This window comes from Acomys minous (genome assembly GCF_964271855.1).
Source record: "Acomys minous genome assembly, chromosome: 2".
Classification (NCBI taxonomy): Eukaryota; Metazoa; Chordata; class Mammalia; order Rodentia; family Muridae; genus Acomys; species Acomys minous.
The window spans coordinates 93431418-93445129 of record NC_140484.1 but is presented as its reverse complement, the minus strand read 5'-3'; the positions used below and the strand labels follow the sequence as shown (position 1 = coordinate 93445129).

At 40.7% G+C, this 13712-nt stretch overlaps 1 protein-coding gene across 2 annotated transcripts in view; it reads right to left on the bottom strand.

Moving 5' to 3' along the window:
- Nucleotides 1–4183, bottom strand: part of LUZP2 (leucine zipper protein 2) — a 362411-nt gene extending 358228 nt beyond the window's left edge. Inside the window, exon 1 of one of the 2 annotated variants that reach the window (XM_084771425.1) lies at nucleotides 3578–4183. In XM_084771425.1, the coding sequence (XP_084627551.1) occupies nucleotides 3578–3639 (62 nt within the window). In that variant the 5' untranslated portion in view covers nucleotides 3640–4183. The remainder of the gene's footprint in view (nucleotides 1–3577) is intronic. The other variant, XM_084771424.1, reaches the window with a different exon arrangement.
- Nucleotides 4184–13712: the final 9529 nt, after the last annotated feature.

Genomic DNA, 13712 nt, shown 5'->3' with positions numbered 1-13712 from the left:
TACTGAATGATACAATTCTTAAAAAGTGTGTGTGTCTGACTCACTGTGTGAAAGAGTTGGGTGGGAAACTCGTATTACCTCTCACCATTTCATCATAGCTAAAGTGAGACTCCTTCCTACATCAATTGCATTTCCTTAAAAGTGTCTTCGTATATCTCTGAGTTTGTAGCTGTCCTCTCTTCCTTTGACCCACATAACAGCCTCATCCTGAGCCTGGAATAAGGCACAGAATTGCTGGGAGCCGTGGGCATCCAGAGTGCACTGTATCATCTGGGCAGAGATTCCCATGGAAGCATGTGGTACAGCTGCTGACCAAGGGCTCAGAGGAGACCTCACAGGTGCCCCCTAGTGGGAGGACAATAACCAACCATCTGTTTAAAGCTGTTCCTGGTGGAAAACCATCAGAGAGGATGGTAGGCTGTCACCTCTCCCCTGCTATGCCTTGCTGCCTCTCAAGTCATTTGGAAGTTCTCACTCCAAAGGCACCGGGAGTGTGGGAACAGCATAAAAGGAGTAAGGTTCAGCCTCTAGAGCACAAGCCTCCTCCAGCACTCCATGGTACCTTTTCAGGAAGAACTTCAAAAGCACTGTTCTCCCACCATTTGAGTCCCTACACATCCCGTTTCTGAAGTGTGGATATTGTCTTGGAATAGCAGTCTAATTCTCCTGGAGAATGAAATTATTTGAAAAGTGCCACCATTCTATTCCAAGGCAATTCAAGCTTTTCATGCCTTAGTGTTCTTTGACCACATGCATTTGTGCACAAGTTAAATGGAGCTTTGTATTAGCCGCATTTCAAATCATTAGCTTGACTATAGTTTTGAAATTCTATGCGCTTTCCAAACAACAGAGACAATGTGCCAGGAAATTAACATCTAACAACAACAACAACAACAACAACTCCACAGGGCTCACTAAGAAAATGCTTGTCTATTGTTAAAGGTGAACTTTCAGGTTTCTTTCGGAACAAATGAAGTTAAGACTAAATGAAGAGTGTTGATATTATTCACATTGATGGAATTATGGGATGTCTGTTTGATGTCTATGTGACCTCTAGTTGTACCGGTGAGGGGGAGAGCAAACAGAGCAGACTGCTACCAATTCTTCCTATTTAAAAGGCAGAATTATCAGAGAATTTCCACCCTGTAGCTAGAGAACACTACTATAAAGCACCTGCCTGCCTCCAGCTACAGCGTCTGTTTCAAAGCACTCATTCTTTTCCTTCAAGACAGAGGTGAACACCTGGGCTCCTGCAGAAACAGCAGGCAGTTCTCAGGAGCTTACCCAGAGCGAAGCATGGCAGAGTGAACGTGCTTCCACAAGAGGTTCAGCACTACATTCGCCACACCTGAGAAGGATCTTTAGAGTCAAAGTGGCAACTGTCAAACTCTGTGAGTTTAGCCTGTGAGATGCAGTTCCCTCACAGCAAGATCAACTAAGAACGTCAGCTAACAAAAAACCCAGTCACAGGTGGCATGGCTGAGCCACACTCTGTTGTTCCTTGGTGCAGCAGGCCCATCCTGACTAATACGACTGTCTTCACAGAGCTTTGCAGTCTGGGTTTTAACCTTTATGCTTACCATATGGCAGTGAGAACTGGTGACTACAGGAAGGAGGATGGCCTTCTGTGAGAGTTCTATAAAGTCCATTCTTTTTTGGCAAGTGACATACTACTGAGAGAATATCAGATTCATTTTAAAATGTGTTCACCATCAGAACGTGACCTGGGGATCTAGTGCAATAAGGTGGCCCAAAGCAATTAGGTAAATGGGTTACTATTTATAAAAATTCACTTTTCAAGTCCTCAAGTCCATCTTGGCTTCTTTTTTTTTTTTTTTTTTTTTTTTCGGTAAAACCAAAATACCAAGGCTGTAGACTGTTGCTATCTAATTGTAATTCAGGATAACTTAAATATTTTGTACTACATGTGCTAACTTCCAGTCTTAAGAGTGTCTATAGAAATGAATACTTTCATAGACAGCTAATGGCTGTTGAATCACAACAACAAGCTTTGGCTGGAGACTATAGTGCTTCTTTATGCAAAGCATAGCTTCTCTAAAAGCCAATAGACTACGGGAACTCAGGAGATTCCTATTCTTTTTCACTGTAGGCTGGGTTTCCCTTGTTCCAACATTTACTGTTTACTGAATACATTGTCTGGCATCTACTTAAGTATAAACTTGAGAAATGTCCTTTCTTCAAAAGAACACACAGATGATTATTAAAATCGAAGGTGAGAGCAAACAGCAAGCAGCCAAAGACAAACTTTATTATTAGTCTGTTGGCACTCACCACAGTATTAAGAAACAAAAACTCATTATTTTAAAAAAGTCCTATTAATACTGGGACGCAAAATGGATTTCTTTAGAAAACCATGAGCATATTATAGAGTGAAATGACAAGCAAGTTGTTAGAAGAAATAAAGCTCAGGTTCAATTTCAGTCTGGTAAAGTCATTTAGATTTTATGTTCAAGTAAATACCAAATCCATCTATTTGTGGAGTTAAGTGGAGCAGCTTCTCCATGGAAAGTTAGGTTATGCAGGCCTGAGAGAAACATCTACTAGAAACAGAAACTCGAATTCATCATCTTACTTTTAAGAGCCTGTGAGCTGCTTCATGCTTTTTATCTGAATCTCTCACAGTTGTGTATCTTTACTTTATTTTTGGTGAGTTATACAATAAGATACTGTCTCCATTCATGCGGATTTGAAAGAACCCCCAACCCTGTGGGTTATTTTATTTCATGGAGGCCAAGGGAAAGGGGTTGCTGCCAGTAGGGTGTTCAAGGCATGCAGAAGAAATTCAGTCCCGGGCACTGAAACAGGCCACCCTTGTGCTGTGCTTGTGGGAGAAGAAAGCAAACCCATCACCAACTCTGAGACTGTGATCCCCAGCAGCAGTCACAAAGCGCTCCTCAGTCAGTGCGTTTGAAATCTCCACTAAAAATAGGTCCTCTGTGCTGGGGCTGAAATTCTCATCCTTGGTCAGTGATGGAACATAGTGCCTGATTGTTCTCAACTAGATTCTTCTCTGCCTCAGTACTGTCTCGTAACTTTTAATCTGAAACCTGCCCGAAACACAGCCAAAGAAGTCACCTGCTACTAAGTCCATTCCAGACCTCAGCCAGGCCAGAGAGGAGTTTGGGGATTACTGTACAAGTCTTAGCACCTTCTGCTTTCTCTGGCTCCCTGAGCGGGACCAGGACGAGGGTGGGGGTGGGGGGCAGGAGGGCGCTGAGTTCCTAGCAGGGGTCTAATGTAAACATATACTCTAGGGACATTTCCTTCCCTCCTTACTTCCTCTTTTTGTTGTCCTACCTCTGCTTGCTCACTGCTCTTAACTGCTCCACAGGGAATGGGGGTGGGTGGTTTCCTTTTGCTCTGAAGGGGAAGCTCTTGGTCCCTGGAGGAGGCAATTCTGATACTTTTCTTTTCAGGGGGCTGGGGGAACTATAGAAGGGCTCTGCTCTCTCCAAGGATCCTGAGCCTTAATCACTCAGCTAGCATCTTGCTTAAGTGGGAGGTGCCTCTCCCCAGCGCAGCCTTCTGGCTTGGGGCCTCTTGCTCCTGGACTCACCTGGTGCTGAGGACGAGTGCAGGCAGCAGGGGCAGCAGGTAGTGTGCAGCGTTGAATTTCATGTCGCCACCCGCTGGGGTTACTCCTTCACTCGACCCTGCTCTTTTGCTTCCTCTGGTTAGTTGCTTCGCAGTGTCCTGCTCTCTTCCCAGGAAGCCGGGAGTCCTCTCCAGAGACCCACAAACACACTGATAGAGGCTTTGTAAAGGCAAGGACCAGAGCGCGAGTATCTTCAGGAGTGATGTCACCCGCGAGTCCTGCCGGGATGGTCCAGCGCTGTGCTCAGGGCGCACAGGGCGGGTGTAGCCTCGGGCGGAGGAAAAGAAGGACCCGCGTCCAGGTCGCTGCCCCGGTAGCCAGGCTGCACTTGGTCACTCCGGTGCGCACTGGAGCGGATCTCCTCTTCTAGGCTCCTACTGAAGAGGAGAGGGGAGGGCGGTGGCAAGGATCAAGCTCCTTCTTCAGTAATTGAGCTGGCGTGCTCCGCAGGGTGAGAGACAATTCGCTGGGAAGGACTCCAGACTCTTTAGGGTCCAGAGCAGGCGTCTCTCACCAGCTTGCTTTTGCAGAAATGTTGCTTGGAGAGTAAGCTTAAAATACTGCTCTGATTAGATGTATAATAGCTTGCCTGCTGCCGACGGAGTAGAGCAGCAAGCAGCCAATGCAGACCAGAAGCCGGCCAGTACCCAGAAGAGGTTAGGAGCTCTCTATCACAGAAAGGGTCCAGGACCAACATAAAGTCTGCGGCTCTATATTCTGGTGTGTCCTAGTCTTTCTTCTGGTTACTGAGCCTGACAGCTGCTCAAGGGTGTGCAGGTGGCTGCCAGAGTTTACATACCTCCAAGGGTCGTTTTCCTGTGGGTAAAATCTTCAGAAGGACCACAGAGATATTTGTCATTAACTTAATGGTAGGGGCAGGAGACAGACGACCCTATATACCACTGGGTTTTCTGTAATTTCTAAATGTTGTATACCAAGTACCCAATGTTTAACAAGCTTTATTTAGGAGTTTTAACCAGAAAAGGAAATAGTACAACTTTAATGTAACCTACCATTTTGCAAAATCTTTTCCAGTTCCAAGAAAGGCTGGCTTCACCTACAGAGATTAGCGTCCCCTGGATGGGGAGACCTGGTGGCATTCAGAGGAAGGATAACAGGCTACCCAGAAGAAATTTGATAACCTATGAGCATATACAGCGGGAGGAAGTCCCCCTCAGTCACAGTCATAAGGGAGCAGAGTAAGGGGAAAGTGGGAGAGAGGGAGGAATGGGAGGATACAAGGGATGGGCTAACAATTGAGATGTAATATGAATAAATTAATAAAATATATTAAAAAAGAAACTCCAGGACTTCACATCATGGTTTGTGTGTGTGTGTGTGTGTGTGTGTGTGTGTGTGTGTGTGTGTGTTTGTTTCTTAAGAATCAATGCACTAAAGTAGACACTACAGTTTCCTACCATGCATGTGAGGAAAACAAAGGCCATCAGTATATGAACTGGACTTTCGTTTTCTAAACAAAGACCTAGTTATCATGAGTCCTAACACAACCTTGCTGCCACCATGAGCATCACAGCTGAGGTTGGTCTACACTAAACAATCAGCACATGGAAGATACAGAGCATGAAGGTCCTCGGGTGCCATTCCAACTGTCCAATGGATGGTCCATATTCTGCCCAGGCCAGCCATTTATTAGTACAGTTTCCAAGAAGAATCTGTGATGAACTCTGAATTGAATCGAAGACAGATGGGCAGACAATATATTGTGTTTGTTACCGGACTCTGAAATGTGTGGAAGCGCAATGTATTAACAGTCCAACTACCGTTTCATTACAGTTTTCTCCTTGATAAAGTTACATTTAAAGACAAACCTACTGAAGAAATTTGCTGTAAGAATCTTAAGCAACTAAAATAGGAGTATCAGTGTTAACTCTTTTGGCCGTAAAATCCACAATGGACACAAAACATCTTCCTTCTGAATTGCTTTTCCTTTAGAAGAAAAAAAAAAAACCAAACCAAAACAATAAACAAACAAAACAACGGCGCTGATAACCTAGACTTTGGAGTTCAAGAAGAAGGAGACCCATGGAGTCTTGTTTTGTTCTGCTATGTAGCCCAGGCGGTCCTCAAATTTCCAGCCATCCTCTTGTCTCACTTATATTTATAGGTGACCGTTTAAGTTGTGTGTTATGAGGGCATGCCCCTTTGTAATAATGGCAAGAATGTATATAGCAAGAAATAATATGCATTTAAAGGATGCATTTCTGCTCACGTGTTGTTTGCATTACATGTTTTAATGTCTTCACTACATGACCCTAGCCTGGTCATTCTCACTGTTTTCCTTGTCTACCGTCCTCTGATTCAGAGTGGTCAATAACTGATATGAGACACTGGGTAGTTTCTGTGAAGGAGCAGCTGTTCAAATATTTTTTTGACATCACTCCACAATTTATACTTTCTTGAGGAAAAAAAATATGTTGTGATACTTTAATGTAACTCTCAAAGATGGGTTTTCTTTCTTTACAATTAGTCATAAAACATGAAACGATAAAAAAAAAAAAACCCTTCAGATTATCCACCAAGGAAGTGAAGAGTCAGTGGTACTTGGCCTCTGTTTTCAAGCCCTGCTGTACTCTGTATTGGACATATATAAAAGTCCTTTAAAGTGTGTTAGAGCATCACGGAGTGTGTGGCTAAGGTCATGTGTAGGATTGGGGAAGCTCTTGCAGCTTTAGAGGTGGTTTAAGAATCTACATTCAAATATAGACTTCTTTGGGTTTGGGGGATTTAGCTCAGTGGTAGAGTGCTTCCCTAGCAAGTGCAAGGCCCTGGGTTCTGTCCTCAGCTCTGAAAAAAAAAAAAAAGAACAAATACAGATTTTTTTCTTTGTCCTTGGGAAATCATAGGAGTGTGAGCCTCCTTTTCCCACGTCAGTAAGTCCAGAATGCAAAAGAAAATTCAGCTCTAAAATTGATTCTCTGCTTCCGAGAGCCAGTGTGGTTTCTGAAGATGCAGTGGGGAGAGCAGCTGCATTGAGACCAAGTTCCATCGTCATAGCATCTGTGTACACCCAGAGCCAAATAAAAACAGCACAAAAGCCCACCAGGCCACAAAGACTTTTTACATTGTGCTTAAATTGGGAGCCAAGGAGGATACCATTTTGAATAGCTTTACTGAGATATAATTCAGGTATGAGAAATTTGACCACTGTAAAGTATATAACTCAGAGTTTTAAATATTTTTTTTTACTGCAGAATAAAAATCAGTACCATTATAAAATCTAGAACTTTTTCTTTTTTGCCAGCCCCGAAAGTGACCACAAGCCCCTTAGAATTCACTCCCCACTGCTCTCCTCATCTCCTTCTCCATCTTTGGGAAGCTCTACTCTTATGTTTGTCTCTAGGACTTCACTGAGCTCTTAACAGCTCATACTGACCTTCACTGTTAAGTCTGAGGTGCTTTGTCCTCCTCACACTTAGGCTTCGACATTCATTCATTCATTCATTCATTCATTCATTCATTCATTCATTCATTCACGGCATGGCTTGTACCACCACTTTGTTCCTTTCGTTTGCTCAGTAATGCTCCACTGAATGGACATACCGCCTTTAGTTTGTTAATTTAAAAACTGACATGCATTTAGCTTTCTAATGTATTATAAGGTATTCTACCAAAACAAATACGAACTTTTTATTTGTAAAGATAATTTTTTTGTATTATGTTGTATCTATAAGGTGTGATCTGGCAATCCTATGTTTAATATTTTGAAAGGTTGTCAAACTGCTTTTCAAAATATGAAAAGTAATACACGAAGATGCCAGTTACTTTTGTATGATAGTTGTCCTAGGCAGTGTGCCCTTTTATTTTATGGTGACATAATTACCCATAGCTATCCATCATCATGTTGCACAGGAAATATCTGCCCGTATGCTTAATGGTCATTTGTACACATTTTTTGGAGATGTAGTTATTTATAATTTTGGACCAATGGTTTATTTGAATCGTATTTTGAGTTTTAAGAGTTCTACATCTGCTTTAAGTTCAATCTCTCTGGGGGCAAATGGTTTGTACGTTTTTTCCAATGAGAGCTGACTTTGTATCTTCTAGACAGTTTCTTTTAGAGCACAGAGATTCCTTCTGTGGATTTTTTTTCCTCTTGCTTTTGTTTGTCATGTAGCCAAGGATGACCTTGAACTCCTGACCCTGCCTCTACCTGCTGTGATTATAGATGTGTGCCTTCCTACTTCACTAGGCTCTTACTTTTGATTAAATCAAACTATCAGTTACTTATAATTTTAGTATTACATGTGGATTTTTTTGTTATTGTTTTTTGCTTTAAAATATGTAAATAGTCATATCTGTGCTTTTTCTGAGTATTATGATGTTTTGAGCTCTAAAATATAGGTGTGGTGTTATGGGTCTTTAACTGGAGCCCAGGAGACTGAGGCAGCAGGGGGTGAGGTAGGGTTTGAGACCAGTGTGGAAGACGTATCAGGGCTTTGTCTCTGAACAAAGTAAAAATGGCTTGGGGCATACCTCAGTTGTAGAGTGCTAAGCTGGCATACATGAGGCTTGGGTTTTCATGTCTCACCCTCAACCTTGTATTTTACCTCTAATCTATTTAGAGTCAATTTTTACAGGTTTATAGGAATGATCAAGTTCATTTCATGGTCTATGGCTATCAGTGGTCTATCCTTCATTTGTTCAAAGGGCTACTCTTTCTCCACTTTGGCTGCTGTGTTATTGCTTCTCTTTCTACCTGATAACTTTAGTTCCTCCCTGTATTGGATAGGATGCTATGTCTGCATATTGTAAACTATAACAGCTCCTTACATTTCAGTTTTAACCTCCTTGCTTAAAATCCTATGGGTTGGTTCCTGAGGTGGGCATGCTAATCTTATGGTTTTTATTCTGTACAGTATAGCTCTGGATCTGAACTTTATCTTCAGCATGGAAATCTCCAATGAGCTCATAAACATATATTCAGGCACACCTTGAGGCATTCTCAATCACATAGAAAGTTTTTATGACCCTTCCTCTCTCTCTCACACGTTTTCAACCTGAGCTGCAAGCTTTACATCCCCTTCTGTCTCTTGTGCGAGCAATCACCTAGTTATACATCTTTTTATACATATTTATTAATGCCACTTACTCTGGCTTCTTTGTCTCTTACTTCACAAACAAGTCTTTGGCCTTCACAAGAATTCACTCAAGTTTACTCCTCTGAAGACATCCGAGTACCCATGAAACCTCTTGGAGATTACTCTCAGATATCATATTCCATGTAAAAAAAAAAACCTTCATTTTGGATTCCATGTTGTTTCATCTTAGAAGATGTTTTCCTGTGATACATCTGTGGAATTCCTTCATGGTAATCTGTTTTTAAAATGTTTTCTTTCTCTCTCTCTTCCTCTTCCTCCTCATCTTTCCTCTGTCTCTCTCTCTGTCTTTTTCTCTCATCTCTCTCCTTCACTTCCTCTCTCCAAACCTGAGGAGCAATAAAAATAATGTCCTGTCAATCCATAGTCTCTCTCTAGAGTCTTCTTCTTATCCACTGACTGAGGAGATGTTCCTCCTAAGAGTCCCATGACTTGGTATTTTGCCTTGATATTGCACTTACACCACATTTTTATCTTTATCACCACATTATGACAAGTTAAGAAAAGACAAAGGAAGATTCTTATTTTTTTCTAAGGGTTAATAAAGATGATGGTGTTACATAAAATTATAACTTATGAAAATGTTTGTGAACTAATTTTCATTTCCTGCAGATGAATACATAAATCTGGGGAAAGTACAGCTAAAGGAAAATGTTTTCCTGAAAATTTGTTGTTGTTTTTTCATTTAGCTTCACTGTTTTGTCTATTTTAATTAAAACAATTGACAAGAAACTTTGTCTAATGAGACCAATTATCCATTTGGAAGAAAATATCAAACTTATCCTGAAGAATGATGAGGAACAAGGGTCAAAAGAAAGCTTCTTTTCTTTCTGTTTTTTTTTCCTGTTCATTTCTGTTATTTGTATACAAAACCATAAAATTAGAAATAAAGACAAAATACTTTTTTAAAATAATCCCAAGCCCAGTGTCTTTAAATTTGTCCCCAGACTGCTTTACTTTATTGAACTTCACTCTCTTTGGCGTTTGTAATTCACATGAATGATTCAGGAAACTTTGAGTTACAGCTATGTGCAAGGAGACCCCTTTTGACACATGCATTCTTCTCTAAGTTCTAGCTTTGCTACTACAACTATTGGTAAATTATTCTGTGGTGAAGTTTATGCACTGGAAAGCAGATACAGGTAACTACAATTAATGTTGTTAACTAATTAGGTTTGGGGGTATTGAAGCTAGAGATAAGGTCTTAATATGTAGAGCAGGCTAACCTCCAACTCCTGGCAATCCTCTTGCCTCAGTCTTCCAATTGCTAAAATTGTAAGTGTGGGCCACACACCTACTCCTAATTCTTGATATTATATATACAATATTGAAAACCCTAGTCCAGATGCAAGGGTTGTGCTGTAATTTAAACTGCTTTGGGCCAACTGTCTCACAGAGAACCCTTCAGGGCACATCACTCCTAATGAGGACTTTATAGGGGGAAATCTTCTGATGGGCATAGAAATGCCTTACCACATGAATGTCCTTATGCTACAAGGTTTATGAGTCCTTCTGTAGTTAATTTCAGTTACTGCCATGTTTTTTAACTAGTTGATTAAGAAATCTGTTCATTTTTTAAATAAGTAAATTATGCCTTCATTTATAAATAATAGTTCTTGTTTCATAAGAATATGTTTCCTTTTTTAAGTATATATTTTTTCTGTCTTAGTGATTATTGTAGCACAAAAAGTTAAGCTCCCTTTACTTCCCATTCTGTGATGAATAAAAAAATAAGAAGAAGTAGCAGGAAAGAAAAAATAGCCCTTTGAAGGCTTAGCTCTGCCTTGGTAACTGTACCTGACACTGGTCATTTTATTTGTCAAAGGCAGCCCCTCTCATCACACTCATATTTAATTTGGATAAAAATTAATTACGAGATTTAAGCTTCTAGGCATGAAGGAATAATTAACATCAGATTTTTCTCAACTTCCATACAAAATAAAAAAAATTGAGTGAAAATAAGATGTGACAATTTATGATCCAGGAAACTAGAACAATGAGATCACAGAGGTGCTGAGCTCTAACTGGTATAAAAGCCTTAAACCACCATGACACAAGGAGCTGAAAGTCACACGTGATCTGTGGGATGCACATGGTAAGGGGGCGGGGGGAGGTGACTAAAGGGAAAATGCAAAAAAAAAACAAAACAAAAAAACCAAAAACCTAAAAACCTTCCTGACATTCATCGTAGGTCTGCTCAAAGGCAGAGTGAGCAGGGAGCTGGGCTGTACACTGTTAGTAGAAATCTGGGCTGTTCAGTGTGAGCAGGGAGCTGGGCTGTGCAGTGTGAGCAGGGAGCTGGGCTGTGCAGTGTGAGCAGGGAGCTGGGCTGTGCAGTGTGAGCAGGGAGCTGGGCTGTGCAGTGTGAGCAGAGAGCTGGGCTGTGCAGTGTGAGCAGGGAGCTGGGCTGTGCAGTGTGAGCAGGGAGCTGGGCTGTGCAGTGTGAGCAGAGAGCTGGGCTGTGCAGTGTGAGCAGAGAGCTGGGCTGTGCAGTGTGAGCAGAGAGCTGGGCTACGCAGTCTGAGCAGAGAGCTGAGCCATGCAGTGTGAGCAGCTAGCTGTGCTGTGCTGTGTTAGCTCTGCTAACTTTAGCTGCAGCATGACTGAGGCAGGGTCAGACTGGCAGGATTCCCATAGTGCCAGAAGCTAAACTGAAATTCTCTCCAAGCCATAGACAGACAGCCAAGAAGAATATGCGTGAATACTTCAAGTGTTGAGTCAAAACACAATAAAGACTGTTTTAGAACAAAAACCACTCCTTAGTGTAAAAGAGTCATCTGGGAGCTCAGGAAATAACTGACAGAAAAGTCATACCAGCAATTTAAAAAGAAAAAAAAAACCATATGTCTGACAGTAGCACAAAGAGACCCGCCTCCAGAAGAAAACTTAACATTCACCAAAGAATGCTGTCAGGATGCAGAATCTCTATGCTGTGTCCAATCAGTGTCAAGCATGCAACGGAACTGTGGGGTACATGAGGACACAGGATGTGCTCATAAAGAAGAGGCAGTGACCTTGAATGAAGTCCAAAACACCAGACTTTAGATGAAGACAGTAAGAATACAGAGCAGGTAAAGCTTTTACAACACAACCATAAAAACTTTAGAAGGAAAACAGATAAGAAATAAAAACCAAATGTAACAATACTGAAGAACGAATGATGAAAATGTCTGGGCAGACATACATGAAAAGGTGTGTTAAAGCATAGGTGGAAATATTTAAGCATATAGACTGAATTGAGGACACATATTAAGGTGTCTAATAAGTGCACTGAAATAAAAGTTCTGGAAGATTTAGGCAAATTATTACAACACAGAAGTAATAAGGAAAATAACAGTATATTTAAAACCATAACCTTACATTTTGGAGATTTTCATGAAACTTGAGCAGGGCCTTTCTACATAGAAGTACTGTTAGAACTCTCATAATAAAATTTCAAAAAAAAAATGAAAGTTGAATTATAACTAAAGACCTCTAAAAGATGATCTCCTTTTTGACAAGTAGGCTAGCAGAGATAAGTTGTGTATGTGGTGTGTGTGTGTGTGTGTGTGTGTGTGTGTGTGTGTGTGTGTGTTTGTGTGTATGTCGGGGGTGATAGTAAGTATTTGTAAAATGTTAATCGGTTTTTATTGCAGAAATTTTTGATGAATAAAAATAGATCATAAAAATGAGAAAAATGCCTTCTTAAATAAGTAATATATATTTACATATAGTTCATTCTTTTTAAATTTTTATTTATTTATTATAATTTATTCATCTTACATCCCGCTTGTCATTTGACTGGTTATATCTTCCCATTCCCACCCTCCCTCCCTCTTCTACCGTATTCCCCACCGCTAGACCTCTGGCAGAGGAGGCCCTCCTCCCCCACCATTTGACCACAGCCTATCGGAGGGCGGAGTCTCATCTGGATAGCCAGCATCTCCTTCGTCTGTATGCCCTCAGGCCCTTCCCACCAAAGTTCATGTGAGAGGCAGTCCCCTTTCCACCCACAGCCTTGGAGAATGAGCTGTCCATTTGCTATATCTGAACAGGGGAGTCTAGGTTTTCTGTATGCATTGTCCTTCACTTGATTGGTTAGTTACATCAAGATACTTTATATTATTTGTGGCTATTGTGAAGGGTGTGGTTTCCCTAATTTTCTTCTCAGTCCATTTTTCATTTGAATACAAGAGAGTAACTGCTTTTTTTAAAAAAAAAAAAAATTAATCTTGAATCTAGCCACTTTACTGAAGGTGTTTATCAGCTTTAGGAATTCTCTGGAGGAATTTCTGGTGTCATTTATGTATACACTATCACAATATCCATGACTAGTGATAATTTGACTTCTTCCTTTCCAATGTGGATCCTTGATCTGCTTTTGTTGTTTTACTGCTCTAGCTAGAACTTCAAGTACTATACTGAAGAGATATGGAGAGAGTGTGCAGCCTTGTCTAGTCCTGGATTCTTGTGGAATTTATTTGAGTTTTTCTCCATTTAGTTTGATGTTGGCTATAAGCTTGCTGTATATTGCCTTTTTATGTTTAGGCATGTACCTTTTATCCCTTATCTCTCTAAGACTTTAAGCGTGTATGGGTGTTGGATTTTGTTAAATTCTTTTTTGGCATCTAAGGAGAGCATCATTCTTTTCTTTCAGTTTGTTTATATGCTAGATTACATTGATGGATTTCCATATATTGAGACATCCCTGCATGCCTGGAATGAAGCCTACTAGGTCATGGTGAATGATAGGTTTGATGTGTTTTTAAATTCTATTTGCAAGTATTTTGTTGAGTATTTTTGCATCAATGCTCATAAGAGAAATTGGTCTGAAATTCTTTCTTTGTTGAGTCTTTCTGTGGCTTAGGTATCAAGGTGACTGTGGCTTCATAGAATGAGTTTGGAAATGTTCCTTCCATTTCTATTTTGTGGAATTGTTTGAGGAGTATTGGTATTAGCTCTTTGAATATCTGTTAGAATTCTTAGCTGAAACCATCTGG